This window comes from Triticum urartu, chromosome 6A, assembly GCF_056163025.1.
Source record: "Triticum urartu cultivar PI428250 chromosome 6A, HENAU_Tu73, whole genome shotgun sequence".
Taxonomy (NCBI): domain Eukaryota; kingdom Viridiplantae; phylum Streptophyta; class Magnoliopsida; order Poales; family Poaceae; genus Triticum; species Triticum urartu.
This window is the reverse complement of record NC_141878.1, coordinates 576,053,018-576,074,178: the sequence shown is the minus strand read 5'-3', so window position 1 is coordinate 576,074,178 and position 21,161 is coordinate 576,053,018. Positions and strand designations below refer to the sequence as shown.

The 21,161-nt window shown below is 41.7% G+C and overlaps 1 protein-coding gene across 1 annotated transcript; it reads right to left on the bottom strand.

Moving 5' to 3' along the window:
- Nucleotides 1-2,914: 2,914 nt before the first annotated feature.
- On the bottom strand, nucleotides 2,915-3,670 carry LOC147966544 (uncharacterized). Its single transcript, XM_087530866.1, has 2 exons — nucleotides 3,652-3,670; nucleotides 2,915-3,558 (listed from the first exon to the last, which is right to left on the bottom strand). Exons 1-2 carry the CDS (start codon nucleotides 3,668-3,670, stop codon nucleotides 2,915-2,917), a joined length of 663 nt encoding a protein of 220 aa, XP_087386992.1.
- Between the last annotated feature and the right edge of the window lie 17,491 nt (nucleotides 3,671-21,161).

Sequence of the window (21,161 nt, the reverse complement as noted above, 5' to 3'; positions counted from 1 at the left end):
AGAGGCTACAGGACGAGTCGCCAAATGGGCCATCGAGCTCGGGCCTCATGGTCTGAAGTACGTACCGCGTACTGCCATTAAGTCTCAAGCTTTGGTGGATTTCATCAACGACTGGACAGAGCTACAGGCACCTGAGGAGAAGCCCGATAACACTTATTGGATTATTCACTTTGATGGGTCCAGACAGTTGGAAGGCTCGGGGGCTGGAGTTGTATTAACTTCCCCTCGAGGTGACAAATTTTGTTATGTGCTCCGGCTTATGTTTCCTTGCACCAACAATGCAGCTGAGTACGAGGCCCTGCTCCATGGTCTCCGGATGGCCAAAGAGATGAACTTGAGCCGGGTAAGATGCTTAGGAGACTCAGACCTTGTGGCTCAACAGGTGTCAGGCAAGTGGGACTCTAAAGATCCCCTCATGGCAGCTTACTGTCGTGAAGTCGATGCTGTGGCTGGATATTTCAAGGGTTACGTAGTGGAACACATTGATCGAAGAAAGAATGAGGCGGCTGATGCCTTAAGCCGGCTGGGGTCTCAGCGTAAGCCGGTGCCGCCTAACACCTTTCTTGATGTTTTGCATAATCCTTCTATTAAGTTACCTACAGAAGAAGATCTGGCAATACCAGACCCGGAGGCACAGCTGGTGGCGGCTATCCACATTATCCCGGATTGGACAGTGCCTTATTTGGCTTACATGACCCGGGGAGAGTTGCCTGAAGATGAGACCTTGGCAAGATAGATTGTCCGGCGGTCTAAGTCCATGACAATTGTCAATGGCGAGTTACATCATTACAGCATCACTGGCGCGATTCAACATTGCATGTCACCTGCAGAGGGTCAGGAGATCCTTCGTGAGATTCATGAAGGCGATTGTGGTCATCACGCCGGCTCAAAATCTCTTGTGGCCAAAGCTTTCCGTCATGGGTTCTATTGGCTGTCAGCTCATGTTGATGCAGAAGACCTGGTCAGTAAATGTGACGGATGTCAGAAATTCTCACGACGAGCCCATGTGCCGGCTCAAGAATTGAGGATGATTCCAATTACCTGGCCATTTACAGTCTGGGGGCTTGATATGGTCGGGCCTTTCAAAAGATCTAAGGATAAAAAGACTCACCTCTTGGTGGCGGTTGACAAGTTCACAAAGTGGGTGGAGGCGGAGCCAGTGAGTAAGTGTGATGCAGCCACCGCAGTCCAGTTTATGAAAAAGGTGATTTTTCGCTTTGGTTTTCCACACAGCATCATAACTAATAATGGTACTAACCTTTCCAAAGGAGCTATGGAAGAGTTCTGCCAACGAGAGCATATTCAGCTTGACGTTTCAGCTGTAGCTCACCCTCAATCAAATGGTCAAGCAGAACGAGCCAATCAAGAAATCTTGAAGGGTATCAAGCACCGGCTCTTGGTCCCCTTACAGCGGACGCCGGGTTGTTGGGTGGAGGAGTTACCTTCTGTACTCTGGAGCATCAATACTACACCTAATAGATCTACGGGTTACACGCCTTTCTTTATGGTGTATGGAGCAGAGGCGGTCCTGCCAAGTGACATCCGTCATGATTCACCCCGTGTGGCGGCTTATGTTGAGGAGGACAATGAAAAAGATCGGCAAGATGCACTTGACCTGTTGGATGAAGAGCGAGACTTGGCAATAGCCCGTTCGGTGATTTACCAGCAAGACCTGCGCCGCTACCACAGCCGCCAGGTTAAGTCCAGAACCTTTCAGGAAGGCGACTTAGTGCTCCGACTCATCCAGGATCAATCTAACATGCACAAGCTATCCCCTCCTTGGGAAGGACCCTTTGTGGTCAGCAAGAATCTGAACAATGGATCATACTACCTTATCAACGTTCGGGAACACAAAGACTCACGTAAGTCGGAGGAGGAGACCCGTCGGCCGTGGAATATCGCTCATCTTCGGCCTTATTATACTTGAGCCATCGGCTCTAATGTGTATATACTTATACTATGTATATTATATAAAGCAATAAAGCGGGACCTCTGTCCTTTTTTCCACTCCCAAAAAGGTTTATGTGTTTTCCTTGTCAGGTGGTGGAGATGACCAAGGAGAAGCGGATCATATCTGAATCCGGCTTTCCTTTGGTCCGGCTTATGATCATATCTGAATCTAGCCGTGATCACTTGGGGGCTTCCTATTCAAACATAGGTCGTATTCGAACCAAAGAGAACATAGCTGTTGATACTCACTTGATCGGCATACTGCCAAACCCACTTGGGGGCTTCTTGATCATATCTGAATCATAGCTTAACTCCTTTTGGGTCTGACATGGATCGTATTCGAATCAGCGTCATTAAACAACTCTTATGGTCACTTGGGGGCTTCCTGTTCAAACATAGGCCGTATTCGAACCAAAGAGAACATAGCTGTCGATACCCACTTGATCGGCATCGCCACAGCCACTGGGGGCTAACAGATCGTATCTGAATCTTAGCTCAACCCCTTTGGAACGGGTCACTGATCGTATTCGAATCAAAAACCCTTGAATTTTGTTCATCATATTTTACAAGTGCCAACATTAGATATCTTGTGACCCTCTTGAAGGTACAGTGGAATACATTACAATCTTCCAGAATTAATATTAGTTACATCAGGTTGTTAAGAACCAGGTGAACTTGTATGTGCCAATTTTCAGGAGTTAAGTTTGCCCTCAGGGGTTGGTTTATATAAGCCGGAAAAACAGCCGTAAGCACTACAGGGCAATGCAAGGTATTTCTGCAACGGGCATAACAGATTCATATAAAGTATATAGTGACGGCAGCTTATGCAAGTACTAAAGGCCATAAGCATACGCAAAGTCATAGCAAAACTCAAGGTATTTTTTACTCTATTACAAGACTCTCCGAGTCTGAATGATGCGGCATTGTTTTTCTACAACTACATAAGCAGGTGGCGCCTGATAATCTACTCTTGGGGTTGATTTGAAGCCTCCGGGTTATCCTTCTCCGCCTCTCCGCCGGCTGCTTTGTCCTGGAAGGATGATGAGGCCCAGTCAATGCCACTCAAAGCCTCAAACTCAGCTTCATCATCTATTAAACCGGTTGGGTCGACTTCAGGAGCAAAGGTGTGCTTACGGGTTGGAGGGATCAAGCTGACGTCGTCATAATGCGGCGTGGGGATTCTCCGATTCTCCTTGTCATAACCCGGCTGACACTTGGAGAGGTCAGTGTCGTTCCCAATAAGAGTAGCCACCGGACGTATATCTTTCACACAGGCGGTGAAATCTTTATCATTAAACACGGTGCCATCTTCCTTTAAACTTGGATACCCAAGAGCAATATCAGCAGGGTCTAGTTCTGGAAGCCACGCCTTGGCCCGGCTCAATGCGGCTATAGCTCCGGCTCTTGCATATGCTCGTCTTAACTCTTGGATCCGCTGAGGTAGCACAGCAAGCCGCTTCAGCACATCTTGCAGGAGATACGGAACATCATTTGATAAAGACACAACGGCCAGGGCACGTTGTGACCCGGTGTAGAGCTGTTCCACCAGAGTATAAACTGCCTTCAGCTTGATCACCATGTTCTGCTTGAGATTTGTGCTCCTGGGGCCTGCGTTATTAAGCATAAGATGAGTCAGAGGAAACAACCGAAATGGTCATTCAAGGAGTTTTGCAGTGTTTAAGATTTGAGTAAGTCACTCACCAAAGATTGCTGAGACCATTCGAGATATCTGGCGCTTTAAGTCGGACAGTTCGGCCGTTGCTTCCGCTAGCGATGCCTCTGCTGTCTCGGCCCGAGTCACCAGTGCGGCCTTTTCATTAGCCCAAATTTTCTTCTCCGATTCAAAATTTTGCTTCAGCTTCTCTTGTTCAGAGACGCTGAATTCAAATTTGGAGTTAGCCTTTTGAGTTTCAGTCTCCTGGGCTGCCACGCGGTTCTTCAGGTCAACAATTTTCGATTCAAATTGACTTATCATGACCTGCATTGCACCAGATAACACTCAAGATTACGGTAAATAGTGTTAAGTCCCAAGCACTTTGCAAGCAAAGGTATTTGGCACTTGGGGGCTAATGTATCCTGAAGAATTTTCAATTACTACTCCGGTTCATGGAAATTAAAGTCCCAAACACTTTGCAAGCAAAGATGTTTAGCACTTGGGAGCTAATGTGTATCGCAAGTGTTATCGGGTTAAAAGTCTTTTTCCTAAGCCGGATAAGCAGTGCTAGGCAATTTTCACAAGTCTACAGCATATTTACTTATAAGCAATAGACTTGGGGGCTGGTACAGTAAGTATGGTTAAAGAAAGCTAGCATAAGTCATACCTCAGATTTCTGCTGTATCTGCTTCACCATGTCAATTTCCAGGTCACGGCTGCTATGTACTTGATTGATATAGCTGGAGACGATCTCTCCAATATTCAAATGAGTATAGTCAGTGACGTCCAGCTTGGCCTTTCGACGTTCTACCAACTCCTCTTTAGAACACTTGGCAAGTACAGATGGCTGTGCCGGTTCAACAAACTAAGTTTTGAGGATCTCAACTTCCGGATCACTTGCTTTGGCGGGGCTAGGAGCCTCCGGGTTACCAGACTTGTTGAAGATTTGCTCAGTAGGCGGGTCAGAGGAAGATATAGGAGCGTCATGAGATGGTTGAGGCGGCGGCTCATGAGCAGGGGCATCAGGAGCAGTTGTGCCCAGCTCTGGTTCAGTCACAACCGGCTCTTGGGACGGCTTATTCTTTTTTGCCCTTTTGCTGGGCTTTACTTGCACACTGCGGAGAAAGTAGACAGGTTAAATACGAAAAGTATGAGTAAAATAAAGGCATAAGGTACAACAAGTTTATATTACCCGGGAGCAGTTTTGAAGGCTGGCATGTTGGACTGCATAGGCTCACCAGAGGAAGGTGAAATATCCTGATAATTGGAGTCAGAAGAATTGAGAGGATAACGAATGAAAACCCGCCAAAGGAAAAAGAAGGTGTGAATCGGAGGTAACCTCAGCCTGGCGTTTCCGGGTCACATCAGGTAAGCCGGAGGAGAGTTCCGCGTCTTTGCTGGTCCGGGTCTGCCTCCGGCTCTCATAAATCTGTCGCTTCAAAAGAAAGTCAGGATCTTGGTAAGCCAAAGGATGTGAAAATCTTACTTTCCGGGTTACTCTTCGAATTTTCTGACGCGGCTGAAGCTCGGAGTCGGAGGAGATTATAATTACCTCTTCCTCGACGGGTTGGCTGTTGCCCGTGTCTTCCTGAGAGAAGGTTAGTATCAGTAAGGTAGTGATAAAGGAGAAAGGGAAATTCAAAGGTTACCTCTTCCTCATTGTCATCAGTATCAACAAGCTGAAACATCTCAGAGGCGCTTGGCTTCCTCTTCCTTGAGGTGGTGGGCTTGGTGGTTTTCTTTTCGGCTCTCTTGGCCGCCCTGGCTTTCTTGGTTGCCTCATGATCATATTGGGTTTTCCAGAAGTTATCATTTGCCTGTAAAAGGTTATAACGGGTTATGCATAAGAATACAGCCTAACATGATAAAAAAAGAGATAATAATAACCCGGCGGCTGGAAACTTACTGCAGGGGCCGGGTTCTTCTGGCAAAAAGGTAGTAAGCCGAAGGCATTACTATTCACTGTGCCCACCTTCAACAAGGACTGAGTTGTAGCTTCCACCACGTCATCTGGTAAGTCGTCAGGGCTATGACGCTGAGGGTCATCTTTCTCGCCTGAATAATTGCACATTAAGCCGGGGCGGCGGCTTAACGGAATTATTCTCCAAGCAACCCAGACTCGGACCAGGTCAATGCCATCTAAGCCGTTCCCTAAAAGAGCTTTTATCTTCTTGATTTTGGGGGTGAGTGGCAGACGTTCAGTAGCTGTCAACTTATCCAGCAGCGGGTGAGTAGGTTCAAGGCGCAATGCACGGAAGCCGGGCAGCGGGTTTTCACCAGCCGGAGAAGTGTCCTGGCAGTAGAACCACGTTTGGTTCCAGTCCTTTGGATGACTCGGCAGTTCAGCATAAGGGAAAAGGCAGTCTCTTCGTCGCTGAATCGAGATGCCACCAAGTTCTAGACTGGGTCCGTTGGCGCGTTCATTCTGTCGGTTCAAATAGAACAACTCCATGAACAAAAGTAGGTTGGGTTCTTCTCCAAGGTAGACCTCACAGAAAACTTAAAAGTTGCAGATATTTGACACCGAATTGGGCCCGATGTCTTGAGGTCTTAAGTCAAAGAAGTGCAAAACGTCTCTAAAGAATTTTGAACCGGGAGGAGCAAATCCCCGGCTCATGTGATCGGTGAAAATGATCACTTCCCCTTCCTTGGGTTGAGGTTTCTCTTCAGACGGGTCAGGAGCGCGATAAGACATGACATCCTTCTTGGGCAGATGGCCAGACTTTACAAACTCGGACAGTTTGCTCTCTGTAACAATGGATGGGACCCAGTTGCAGGTAATCGGAAGCTTAACAGCTTTGGTTGCCATTGGATAAATTGAAGCCTACAACAAGATAAAGGAAATTTTCCGGTTCATTATAACCCAGAGAATAAGCATTATTGGGTTATCTGAGATGGCGGCTTAAGAAGGGGCCTAATGACATACAGGTAACTATGTGATAATGATTAGCAGCTGCAGGTACTAAAGATGATTAAGGTTTTCTTAAGTCGCCATAAGCAAGCGGTGCTGACAACCGGTATTATTTTAAACCGGTCGCATGAATTATTATGGCTGAAGCAGAGTCAACAGATGCAGTTTTTTGGTTAAGTGTGGAACAAACAGGTTTCACAAGTTGCAATCATTATTTTGGATCAAACGAGGTTCTGAGAAAGAAAATATTTCTAGACCTAAAAACAGTACAGAGAAGTTCATATACTCGCGGAGGGCTTCCAAAACAAGGGAAATGAGATCTGTTCTTATACAGGATAAGCACGAATATTTTCGCAGCAGTTTTATGTTGTTTCTATAATCTAAACAAAGGCATTGGAGGTGAAACTAATGGAGGTCTGCGTCGGGCGGTGATGAACACCGACGAACTCAAGACAATTTCAAGACAGATTTGAGAAAGGGGAAAAGAGGAACTTACAGATGCGGAAGAGTTGTGGAGGGTCGCCGTCGCTTTCTGGTCGGAATCAGGGTGATGCAGCGGCCTGAGTCGGTGAAGACGAGGAGTTCGACGGTGGCGGCGGCGGAGCTTGAGCAGCAAAGGAAGAAGTGTGAGGAGGAAGACGACTGAAGGAAATGGAGAAGGCCTAGGTCGCATCTATTTATAAGGAGGGGCCGACCAAGACGGCGCAAGAAATGAGGAGACCAAAGCATCATTATCCAGCGGCCCCGACGCCTCGATTCTCGGGATGGTCAGTAAAGGCAAAGATTCGTTGGAGGATATGACAGATTAAAATATGAATTTTATTGAAGATGACGTCCCAGAGATTTGACCCGGATCCGGATGATGACGTCACGACGGGTTAGAATTTCCGCGCAAAACAGAAGACTAAGGGCTAGTTTATAAGATTTTTAAAGATTGCATGAACCGGTTCAAATCAATCTGGGGCCTAATGTTGGGGATATAATTATTTACGTAAGCCGCCCAGGAGGGGCCGGGTTACGCAAAGAGAAGCCCATCTGAAGCCCAAGACCAAGATGTGAAGATGGCGGTTCAGTAAAGGGTCTAAAGGCCCACAGACGATTTAGGGCCCATGGTGATAAACCGCCATGAGGGGGCAACTTGTATTGTAAGGTAGAAATAACTAGTCACCGAGCCGGACACTGTTTATGAGCCGGCCGGGACTCTGTAAGCCGTAGGGCGTCGACCCGTGTATATAAGGGGACGACCCGCTGGCGGCTTAGGGGGAGAAGAAACAAGAGATCAAGAATTGGGCATAGCGTATCTCGCTCCCTAGTCATCGAAACCTCAAGCAATTCCAACCCAACTAGACGTAGGCCTTCCTTCACCGTAAGGGGCTGAACTAGTATAAACCTCGCGTATCCTTTGTCCCGATTAACCCCTTTAAGCTTCCTAGTTGTGATGGCTCCACGATCAAGTCCTTGCAAGAGGACATCTGCCGTGACAATTCCACGACACATCATAATGAACTTAGTTTGCTTTTGGCTTATGAAGAAATGAAACGTATAACTAAGGATATTCCAGAATTTGCCCTCGAGAGAGTTCTTGATTTTGATCTAGAAGAAATTTTTATGTATTGTGAGGTGAATTGCATTGAAAATCCTTATATTGCCAATTACATAAAGATAAGAAAACAAATAGAAGATGAAGAGAATACTAATGAAAGGGAAGAGACTTCCCAATATTCTCCTATTATTTCTTATGATGAATCAGGTAACGAGGAGGAGCCTTCTATTCAACCAATCTCATTAATAAGGAGCTCCAAAAAGAGGATTAAACCCACACACGATGTGAAGGAGAAAAAGAAAAGATGGAGAAGCAAAGTTAAATGGGCATCCCTCTCAAATGATGTTGCTCCTACTACTCATTGTGATGATAATAGTTGCTATAATATTGGTGTTGTCCATACTATTAATGATGAGAGTGATTATGCTTATGATATGAAAAGGCCCAAGCTTGGGGATGCATGCTATGTTTGATGAGAATGACATGTTTGAGAATTTATTTGCTGCAATTAATGTTTGTACCAAGCTTGGGGATGCAATGTTTAATGAAGATGATATTTTAGCCTCCCAGTTTTGATATGCAAATTTATTATGATAATGGCATGCCTCCTACTTATGATGATTATATTTATGAAAGTGGGTTTGGAAGAGTGTCAGCTTTAGGAAGTAATTATCCCACTATTTTGGAGGGTGTTGAATCTTATTGTGATAATTATAAAATTCAGAAAAAGAGGTTTCAATCGATTATGATGAGAACAAAGTTGCTACTTATGATAATTATAGTGATGATACTTATGCTATAAAAATAGTGATGATTATATTTATAAAACTTGTCGTGATTATGATTACCCTTTTCTGAATTTTATTCTTTCAATGTGGAAACAATTTATAGTATTCGAGTTTCTTATGATACTTTCACTATTCCGAATGAGAAGAAAATTGCTTATGTGGAGAGTAATAAAAATTCTATGTTTGTAGATCATGAAAAGAATGCTTTATGTGATGGTTATATTGTTGAATTCATTCATGATGCTACTGAAAATTATTATGAGGGAGGAATATATGCTTGTAGGAATTGCAATAATATCAAGTTTCCTATCTATGTGCTTAAAATTTTAAAGTTATGCTTGTTTTGCCTTCCTATGCTAGTTGATTATTGTTCCCATAAGTTGTTTGCTCACAAAATCCCTATGCATAGGAAGTGGCTTAGACTTAAATGTGCTAGTCATATTCTTCATGATGCTCTCTTTATGTTTCAATTCTTATCTTTTATGTGAGCATCATTGAAATCATCATGCCTAGCTTAAAAGGCATTAAAGAAAAGCGCTTGTTGGGAGACAACCCAACACTTTTACCTATTGTTTTTGTGTGTTCACATGATTAAGCTACTATAGTAATCATGTTTTATAGTTTTTGTTTGAATAAAGTGCCAAGTAAAGCCTTTAGGATCTTCTTGGGTGATTGTTGTTTGATCTTGCTGATAAAAAAACAGAAAGTATGCGCTCATGAAAATAATTATCATCTTTTACCAGAGAGCGATACAGTAGATCAATATGAAAATTTTCCTGGTTGTCCTATTTTTTCAGAATTTTTGGAGTGACCGAAGTATTCGAACTATCCAGATTGCCACAGACTGTTCTGTTTTTGACAGATTCTGTTTTCTATGTGTTGTTTGCTTATTTTGATGAATCTGTGAGTAGTATCGGAGGGTATGAACCATAGAGAAGTTGGAATACAGTAGATATTACACCAATATGAATTTAGAATGAGTTCACAAAAGTACCTAAGTGGTGATTTATTTTCTTATACTAACGGAGCTTACGAGTTTTCTGTTAAGTTTTGTGTTGTGAAGTTTTCAAGTTTTGGGTAAAGATTCGATGGACTATGGAATAAGGAGTGGCAAGAGCCTAAGATTGGGGATGACCAAGGCACCCCAAGGTAATATTCAAGGACAACCAAGAGCCTAAGCTTAGGGATGCCCCTGATGGCATCCCCTCTTTCGTCTTTGTTCATCGGTAACTTTACTTGGAGCTATATTTTTATTCACCACATGATATGTGTTTTGCTTGGAGCGTCATTTTATTTCATTTAGTTTTGCTTGCTGTTTGAATAATATCCCAATATCTGAAATTCTTAAATGTTAGAGAGTCTTCACATAGTTACATAATTATTCAACTACTCAGTGATCTTCACCTATGTCTTTTGGAGTAGTTTGTCGTTTGCTCTAGTGCTTCACTTATATCTTTTTAGAGCACGGCGGTGGTTTTATTTTGAAGAAATAGATGAACTCTCACGCTTCACTTATATTATTTTGAGAGTCTTTAGAACAGCATGGTAATTTGCTTGGGTTATAAAATTAGTCCTAATATGATGGGCATTCAAGATGGGTATAATAAAAACTTTCATATAGAGTGCATTGAATACTACGAGAAGTTTGATACTTGATAATTGTTTTGAGATATGAAGATGGTGATATTAGAGTCGTGTTAGTTGAGTAATTGTGAATTTGAGAAATACTTGTGTTGAGGTTTGCAAGTCCCGTAGCATGCATGTATGGTAACCGTTGTGTAACAAATTTGAAGCATCAGGTGTTCTTTGATTGCTTTCCTTATGAGTGGCAGTCGGGGACGAGCGATGGTCTTTTCCTACCAATCTATCCTCCTAGGAGCATGCGCATAATACTTGGTTTTGATGACTTGTAGATTTTTGCAATAAGTATGTGAGTTCTTTATGACTAATGTTGAGTCCATGTATTATACACACTCTCACCCTTCCATCATTGCTAGCCTCTTCGGTACCATGCATTGCCCTTTCTCACCTCGAGAGTTGGTGCAAACTTCACCGGTGCATCCAAACCCCGTGATATGATACGCTCTATCACACATAAGCCTCCTTATATCTTCCTCAAAACAGCCACCAGCCACCATACCTACCTATTATGGCATTTCCATAGCCATTCCAAGATATATTTCCATGCAACTTTCCACTGTTTCGTTTATTATGACACACTTCATCATTGTCATATTGCCTTGCATGATCATGTAGTTGACATCGTATTTGTGGCAAAGCCACTATTCATAATTTTTTATACATGTCACTCTTGATTCATTGCCCATCCCGGTACACCGCCGGAGGCACTCATATAGAGTCATATTTTGTATCGAGTTGTAATCTTTTAGTTGTAAATAAATAGAAGTGTGATGATCATCATTATTAGAGCATTGTCCCGTGTGAGGAAAAAAGGAGAAAGGCCAAAAAAAGAAGAGAAATGCCAAATAAAAAATGAGAGAAAAAGAGAGAAGGGGCAATGCTACTATCCTTTTTCCACACATGTGCTTCAAAGTAGCACCATGATCTTCATGATAGAGAGTCTCTTATTTTGTCACTTTCATATACTAGTGGGATTTTTTCATTATAGAACTTGGCTTGTATACTCCAACAATGGGCTTCCTCAAATGCCCTAGGTCTTCGTGAGCAAGCAAGTTGGATGCACACCCACTTAGTTTCTTTTGTTGAGCTTTCATACATTTATAGCTCTAGTGTATCTGTTGCATGGCAATCCCTACTCCTTGCATTGGCATCAATTGATGGGCATCTCCATAGCCCATTGATTAGCCGCGTCAATATGAGACTTTCTCATTTTTTTGTCTTCTCCACACAACCTCCATCATCATATTCTATTCCACCCATAGTGCTATGTCCACGGCTTGCGCTCATGTATTGCGTGAAAGTTGAAAAAGTCTGAGAATACTAAAGTATGAAACAATTGCTTGGCTTGTCATCAGGGTTGTGCATGATGAGAGCATTTTGTGTGACGAAGATGGAGCATGGCCAAACTATATGATTTTGTAGGGATGAGCTTTCTTTGACTATGTTATTTTGATAAGACATAATTGATTGGTTAGTATGCTTGAAGTATTATTGTTTTTATGTCAACATTAAACTTTTGTCTTGAATCTTATGGATCTGAATATTCTTGCCACAATAAAGAAGATTACATTGATAAATATGTTAGGTAGCATTCCACATAAAAAATTCTATTTTTGTCATTTACCTACCCGAGGACGAGCAGGAATTAAGCTTGGGGATGCTTGATACGTCTCCAACGTATCTATAATTTTTTTATTGTTCCATGCTATTATATTATCCATCTACGATGTTTTATATGCATTTATATGCTATTTTACATGATTTTTGGGACTAACCTATTAACCTAGAGCTAGTGTCAGTTTCTATTTTTTCCTTATTTTTGAGTTTTACAGAAAAGGAATACCAAACGGAGTCCAATTGACGTGCCAATTTTTGATGATTTTTTATGGACCAAAAGAAGCCCCCGGAGTGAAAGAGTTGGGCCAGAAGAGTCCAGGACCGTCCACGAGGGTGGGGGCGCGCCCTACCCCCTGGCGCACCACCCTATCTCGTGGACGACTCGAAGACCCCCCCTGACTTGTTTCGATGCCAAAAATTCCTATAAATACCCAAACCTCGAGAACATAACCTAGATCGGGAGTTCCGCCGCCGCAAGCCTCCGTAGCCACCGAAACCACTAGACTCGTTCCGGCACCCTGCCGGAGGGGGGAATCCCTCTCCGGTGGCCATCTCCATCATCCCGGCGCTCTCCATGACGAGGAGGGAGTAGTTCACCCTCGAGGCTGAGGGTATGTACCAGTAGCTACGTGTTTGATCTCTCTCTCTCTCTAGTGTTCTTGATTCGGCCCGATATTGATGTATCGCGAGCTTTGCTATTATATTTGGATCTTATTATGTTTCTCCCCTCTACTCTCTTGGAATGAATTGAGTTTTCCCTTTCAAGTTATCTTATCAAATTGAGTCTTTAAGGATTTGAGAACACTTGATGTATGTCTTGCATGTGCTTATCTATGGTGACAATGGGATATTCACGTGATCCACTTGATGTATGTTTTGGTGATCAACTTGCGGGTTCCGTGACCTCATGAACTTATGCATAGGGGTTGGCACACGTTTTCGTCTTCACTCTATGGTAGAAACTTTAGGGCATTCTTTGAAGTTCTTTGTGTTGGTTGAATAGATGAATCTGAGATTGTGTGATGCATGTCGTATAATAAAACCCACGGATACTTGAGGTGACATTGGAGTATCTAGGTGACATTAGGGTTTTGGTTGATTTGTGTCTTAGGGTGTTATTCTAGTACGAACTCTAGGATAGATCAAATGGAAAGAATAGCTTCGTGTTATTTTACTACGGACTTTTGAATAGATCGATCAGAAAGAATAACTTTGAGATGGTTTCATACCCTACAATAATCTCTTCGTTTGTTCTCCGCTATTAGTGACTTTGGAGTGACTCTTTGTTGCATTTTGAGGGATTGTTATATGATCTAATTATCTTATTATTATTGAGAGAACTTGCACTAGTGAAAGTATGAACCCTAGGCCTTGTTTCCTAGCATTGCGATACCATTTACGCTCACTTTTACCACTTGCTACCTTGCTGTTTTTATAATTTCAGATTACAAAAACCTATATCTACCATCCATATTGCACTTGTATCACCATCTCTTCGCTGAACTAGTGCACCTATACAATTTACCATTGTATTGGGTGTGTTGGGGACACAAGAGACTCTTTGTTATTTGGTTGCAGGGTTGCTTGAGGGAGACCATCTTCATTCTACACACCCCACGGATTGATAAATCTTAGGTCATCCACTTGAGGGAAATTTGCTACTGTCCTACAAACCTCTGCAGTTGGAGGCCCAACAACGTCTACAAGAAGAAGGTTGTGTAGTAGACATCAGATGGCAGCTGCAGTGGCCCGACAAGCGCGGTGGAGGCTGCCTGGTGCGGCGGCTGCCACGGTGGCGCGGCCGTGTGCGGCCCGTAGGACCTGGCCAAGAACAGGCGGATCTCCTGGACCGCCTGGGTTAGGTCCCGCAGCGCCCCGAACACCTCCTCCGGGGTGAGGACGGTGGGGGCTGATGTCTACTACACAACCTTCTTCTTGTAGACGTTGTTGGGCCTCCAAGTGCAGAGGTTTGTAGGACAGTAGCAAATTTCCCTCAAGTGGATGACCTAAGGTTTATCAATCCGTAGGAGGCGTAGGATGAAGATGGTCTCTCTCAAGCAACCCTGCAACCAAAAAACAAAGAGTCTCTTGTGTCCCCAACACACCCAATACAATGGTAAATTGTATAGGTGCACTAGTTCGGCGAAGAGATGGTGATATAAGTGCAATGTGGATAGTAGATAAAGGTATTTGTAATCTGAAATTATAAAAACAGCAAGGTAGCAAGTGATAAAAGTGAGCGTAAACGGTATTGCAATGATGGTAAACAAGGCCTAGGGTTCATACTTTCGCTAGTGTAAGTTCCCTCAACAATACTAACATAATTGGATCATAAAACTATCCCTCAACATGCAATAAAGAGTCACTCCAAAGTCACTAATAGCGGAGAACGAACGAAGAGATTATGGTAGGGAACGAAACCACCTCAAAGTTATTCTTTCCAATCAATCCGTTGGGCTATTCCTATAAGTGTCACAAACAGCCCTAGAGTTCATACTAGAATAACACCTTAAGACACAAATCAACCAAAACCCTAATGTCACATAGATACTCCATTGTCACCTCAAGTATCAGTGGGCATGATTATACGATATGCATCACACAATCTCAATTCATCTATTCAACCAACACATAGAACCTCAAAGAGTGCCCCAAAGTTCTACCGAAGAATCACGACGAAAACGTGTGCCAACCCCTATGCATAGGTTCATGGGCGGAACCCGCAAGTTGATCAGCAAAACATACATCAAGTGAATCATGTGATATCCCATTGTCACCACAGATATCCACGGCAAGACATACATCAAGTGTTCTCAAATCTTTAAAGACTCAATCCGATAAGATAACTTCAAAGGGGAAACTCAATTCATTACAAGAGAGTAGAGGGGGAAGAAACATCATAGGATCCAAATATAATAGCAAATCTCGTGATACATCAAGATCGTATCATCTCAAGAACACAAGAGAGAGAGAGAGATCAAACACATAGCTACTGGTACATACCCTTAGCCCCGAGGGAGAACTACTCCCTCCTCGTCATGGAGAGCACCGGGATGATGAAGATGGCCACCGGAGAAGGATTGCCCCCTCCGGCAGGGTGCCGGAACGGGTCTAGATTGGCTTTCGGTGGCTACGGAGGCTTCTGGCGGCGGAACTCCCGATCTATTCTCCGTTCTGGAAGTTTTAGGTTACGTAGGTATATATGGGTGCAGGAGTACGTCGGTGGACCGAAGGGGGGGGCACGAGGCAGGGGGGCACACCCCAGGGGGGTGGGCGCGTCCCCTACCCTCGTGAGCACCTCCTTCATCTTCTGACGTAGGGTCCAAGTCTATCCGGTAGGTTTCCTTCCAAAAATAACTTCTCTAGTTGATTTCGTTCCGTTTCGACTCCGTTTGATATTCCATTTCTTCGAAACACTGAAATAGGCATAAAACAGCAAATCTGGGCTGGGCCTCCGGTTAATAGGTTAGTCCCAAAAAGTAATATAAAAGTGGATAATAAAGCCCAATATTGCCCAAAACAGTAGATAATATAGCATGGAGCAATCAAAAATTATAGATACGTTGGAGACGTATCGAGCATCCCCAAGCTTAATTCCTGCTCGTCCTCGAGTAGGTAAATGATAAAAAGATAATTTTTGATGTGGAATGCTAGTTGGCATAATTTCAATGTGATTCTTCTTAATTGTGGCAAGAATATTTAGATCCATAAGATTCAAGACAAAAGTTCATATTGACATAGAAATAATAATACTTCAAGCATACTAACTATGCAATTATGTCTTCCCAAAATAACATGGCCAAAGAAAGCTATCCCTACAAAATCATATAGTCTGGCTATGCTCTATCTTCAGCACACAAAATATTTAAATCATGCACAACCCCGATGACAAGCCAAGCAATTGTTGCATACTTTTGATGTTCTCAAACTTTTTCAATCTTCACGCAATACATGAGCATGAGCCATGGACATAGCACTATAGATGGAATAGAATGGTGGTTGTGGAGAAGACAAAAAGGGAGAAGATAGTCTCACATCGACTAGGCGTATCAACGGGCTATGGAGATGCCCATCAACAGATATCAATGTGAGTGAGTAGGGATTGCCATGCAACGGATGCACTAGAGCTATAAATGTATGAAAGTTCAACAAAAGAAACTAGTGGGTGTGCATCCAACTCGCTTGCTCACAAAGACCTAGGGCATTTTGAGGAAGCTCATCATTGGAATATACAAGCCAAGTTATATAATGAAAGATTCCCACTAGTATATGAAAGTGACAACATAGGAGACTCTCTATCATGAAGATCATGGTGCTACTTTGAAGCACAAGTGTGGTAAAAGGATAGTAGCATTGTCCCTTCTCTCTTTTTTCTCTCATCATTTTTATATTTTTTTATTTTTTTATTTGGGCCTTCTTTTTTATGGCCTCTTTTCTCTTTTTTATTTGGGCTTCTTTGGCCTCTTTTATTTATTTATTTATTTATTTATTTATTTTCGTCCGGAGTCTCATCCCGACTTGTGGGGGAATCATAGTCTCCATCATCCATTCCTCACTGGGACAATGCTCTAATAATGATGATCATCACACTTTTATTTACTTACAACTCAAGAATTACAACTCGATACTTAGAACAAGATATGACTCTATATGAATGCCTCCGGCGGTGTACCGGGATGTGCAATGATGCATGAGTGACATGTATGAAAGAATTATGAACGGTGGCTTTGCCACAAATACGATGTCAACTACATGATCATGCTAAGCAATATGACAATGATGAAGCGTGTCATAATAAATGGAACGGTGGAAAGCTGCATGGCAATATATCTCGGAATGGCTATGGAAATGCCATAATAGGTAGGTATGGTGGCTGTTTTGAGGAAGGTATATGGTGGGTTTATGGTACCGGCAAAAGTTGCGTGGTACTAGAGAGGCCAGCAATGGTGGAAGGGTGAGAGTGTGTATAATCCATGGACTCAACATTAGTCATAAAGAACTCATATACTTTTTGCGAAAATCTACAAGTTATCAAAGCAAAGTATTACGCTCATGCTACTAGGGGGATAGATTGGTAGGAAAAGACCATCGCTCGTCCCCGCCCGCCACTCATAAGGAAGACAGTCAATAAATAAATCATGCTCCGACTTCATCACATAACGGTTCACCATACGTGCATGCTACGGGAATCACAAACTTCAACACAAGTATTTCTCAAATTCACAACTACTCAATGAGCAAGACTCTAATATCATCATCTCCATATCTCAAAACAATCATCAAGCATCAAACTTCTCTTAGTATTCAACACACTCATAAGAGAATTTTATTACTCTTGAATACCTAGCATATTAGGATTTTAAGCAAATTACCATGATATTTAAGACTCTCAAAATAATATAAGTGAAGCATGAGAGTTCATCTATTTCTTCAAAATAAAACTACCACCATGCTCTAAAAGATATAAGTGAAGCACTAGATCAAATGACAAACTACTCTGAAAGATTTAAGTGAAGATCAATGAGTAGTCGAATAATTATGCAACTATGTGAAGACTCTCTAACATTTAATAATTTCAGATCTTGGTATTTTATTCAAATAGCAAGAAAAGCAAAACAAAATGGCATCTACGAATAGCAAACATTATGTGAAGAAGCAAAAAACTTAGGATCAACCGATACTAACCGATAGTTGTTGAAGAAGAAAGGTGGGATGCCAAACGGGGCATCCCCAAGCTTAGATGCTTGAGACTTCTTGAAATATTATCTTGGGGTGCCTTGGGCATCCCCAAGCTTGAGCTTTTGTGTCTCCTTAATTCCTCTCATATCACGGTCTCCCTAAATCTCAAAAGCTTCATCCACACAAAACTCAACAAGGACTCGTGAGATAGGTTAGTATAAACCATTGCAAAAACCTTATCATACTCTACTATAGCAAATCACTAAAATTATTATTCAACATTGCATACTAAATGCCTATGCATATTTAGTAGTCCTATCCTCAAATAGAATCATTAAAGAAGCAAACATATGCAAACAATGCAAACATAACAGCAATCTGCCTAAACAGGATAGTCTGTAAAGAATGTTGCAACATCCATACTTCCCTAGATCCAAAAATTATGAAATAAAATTCCCACTGTAGTAAATTTATCAGAGCTTAATATGCAAAAGGTTTCAACATTTTATCACATTCGGACTTTTCTAGGGAATTATTGCAACAGCGGTAAACTTTCTGTTTTCAAACAGCAACATGTATACTAGTAACATAGGCATAGTAAAGGCTATCAATGCCACTTTTATTGAAATAAAATATGAAAAACATTTTTCTAAATAACAGAAAGCAAATCCTAACAAAATAAATTGACGCTCCAAGCAAAACACATATCATGTGGCGAATAAAAATATAGCTCCAAGTAAAGTTACCGATGAACGAAGACAAAGGAGGGGATGCCTTCCGGGGCATACCCAAGCTTAGGCTCTTGGTTGTCCTTGAATATTACCTTGGGGTGCCTTGGGCATCCCCAAGCTTAGGCTCTTGCCACTTCTTATTCCATAGTCCATTGAATCCTTACCCAAAACTTGAAAACTTCAGAACACAAAACTTAACACAAAACTCGTAAGCTCCGTTAGTATAAGAAAACAAAAGACCACTTCAAGGTACTGTAATGAACTCATTCTTTATTTATATTGGTGTTAAAACTACTGTATTCCAACTTCTCTATGGTTTATAAACTATTTTACTAGCCATAGATTCATCAAAATAAGCAAACAACACATCGAAAACAGAATCTGTCAAAAACAGAACAGTCTGTAGTAATCTGGATCAAACGTATACTTCTGAAACTCATAAAATTCTCAAATAAATTGCCGGACCTGAGGAATTTATCTATTAATCATCTGCAAAAAGAATTAACTAAATATCACTCTCCAAATAAAAATGGCAGCAATTCTAATGAGCGCTAAAGTTTCTGTTTTTGACAGCATGATCAACAAGACTTTCCTCAAGTCTTCCCAAAGGTTCTACTTGGCACAAACACTAATTAAAAGCATAAAACCACATCTAAACAGAGGATAGATGAATTATTTATTACTAAACAGGAACAAAAAGCAAAGAACAAAAATAAAGTTGGGTTGCCTCCCAACAAGCGCTATCGTTTAATGCCCCTAGCTAGGCATGATGATTTCAATGATGCTCACATAAAAGATAAGAATTGAAACATAAAAAGAGCATCATAAAGAATATGACTAGCACATTTAAGTCTAACATACTTCCTATGCATAGGGATTTTGTGAGCAAACAACTTATGGAAACAATAATCAATTAGCATAGGAAGGTAAAGCAAGCAAAACTTCAAAACTTTAAGCACATAGAGAGGAAACTTGATATTATTGCAATTCCTACAAGCATATATTCCGCCCTCATAATAATCTTCAGTAGCATCATGAATGAATTCAACAATATAACCAGCACCTAAAGCATTCTTTTCATGATCTACAAGCATAGAAAATTTACTACTCTCCACACAAGCAAAATTCTCTCATGAATAATAGTGGGAGCAAACTCAACAAAAAAACTATCATGTGATTGAAAATTAAGATCAAGATGACAAGTTTCATGGTTATCATTATTATTTAAAGCATACGTGTCATCACAATAATCATCATAGATATGAGGCATGCTTTCATCATAATAAACTTGCTCATCAAAACTTGGGGGACAAAAAATATCATCTTCATCAAACATAGCTTCCCCAAGCTTGTGGCTTTGCATATCATTAGCATCATGGATATTCAAGGAATTCATACTAACAACATTGCAATCATGCTCATCATTCAAATATTTAGTGCCAAACATTTTATAGATTTCTTCTTCTAGCACTCGAGCACAATTATCCTTTCCATCATACTCACAAAAGATATTAAAAAGATGAAGCGTATGAGACAAACTCAATTCCGTTTTTTTGTAGTTTTCTTTTGTAAACTGAACTAGTGATAAAACAAGAAACTAAAAGACTCGATTACAAGATCTAAAGATATACCTTCAAGCACTCACCTCCCTGGCAACGGCGCTAGAAAAGAGCTTGATGTCTACTACACAACCTTCTTCTTGTAGACGTTGTTGGCCCTCCAAGTGCAGAGGTTTGTAGGACAGTAGCAAATTTCCCTCAAGTGGATGACCTAAGGTTTATCAATCCGTAGGAGGCGTAGGATGAAGATGGTCTCTCTCAAGCAACCCTGCAACCAAATAACAAAGAGTCTCTTATGTCCCCAACACACCCAATACAATGGTAAATTGTATAGGTGCACTAGTTCGGCGAAGAGATGGTGATACAAGTGCAATATGGATAGTAGATAAAGGTATTTGTAATCTGAAATTATAAAAACAGCAAGGTAGCAAGTGATAAAAGTGAGCGTAAACGGTATTGCAATGATGGTAAACAAGGCCTAGGGTTCATACTTTCGCTAGTGTAAGTTCCCTCAACAATACTAACATAATTGGATCATAAAACTATCCCTCAACATGCAACAAAGAGTCACTCCAAAGTCACTAATAGCGGAGAACGAACGAAGAGATTATGGTAGGGAACGAAACCACCTCAAAGTTATTCTTTCCAATCAATCCGTTGGGCTATTCCTATAAGTGTCACAAACAGCCCTAGAGTTCATACTAGAATAACACCTTAAGACACAAATCAACCAAAACCCTAATGTCACCTAGATACTCCATTGTCACCTCAAGTATCCGTGGGCATGATTATACGATATGCATCACACAATCTCAATTCATCTATTCAACCAACACATAGAACCTCAAAGAGTGCCCCAAAGTTCTACCGGAGAATCACGACGAAAACGTGTGCCAACCCCTATGCATAGGTTCATGGGCGGAACCTGCAAGTTGATCACCAAAACATACATCAAGTGAATCACGTGATATCCCATTGTCACCACAGATATCCACGGCAAGACATACATCAAGTGTTCTCAAATCTTTAAAGACTCAATCCGATAAGATAACTTCAAAGGGGAAACTCAATTCATTACAAGAGAGTAG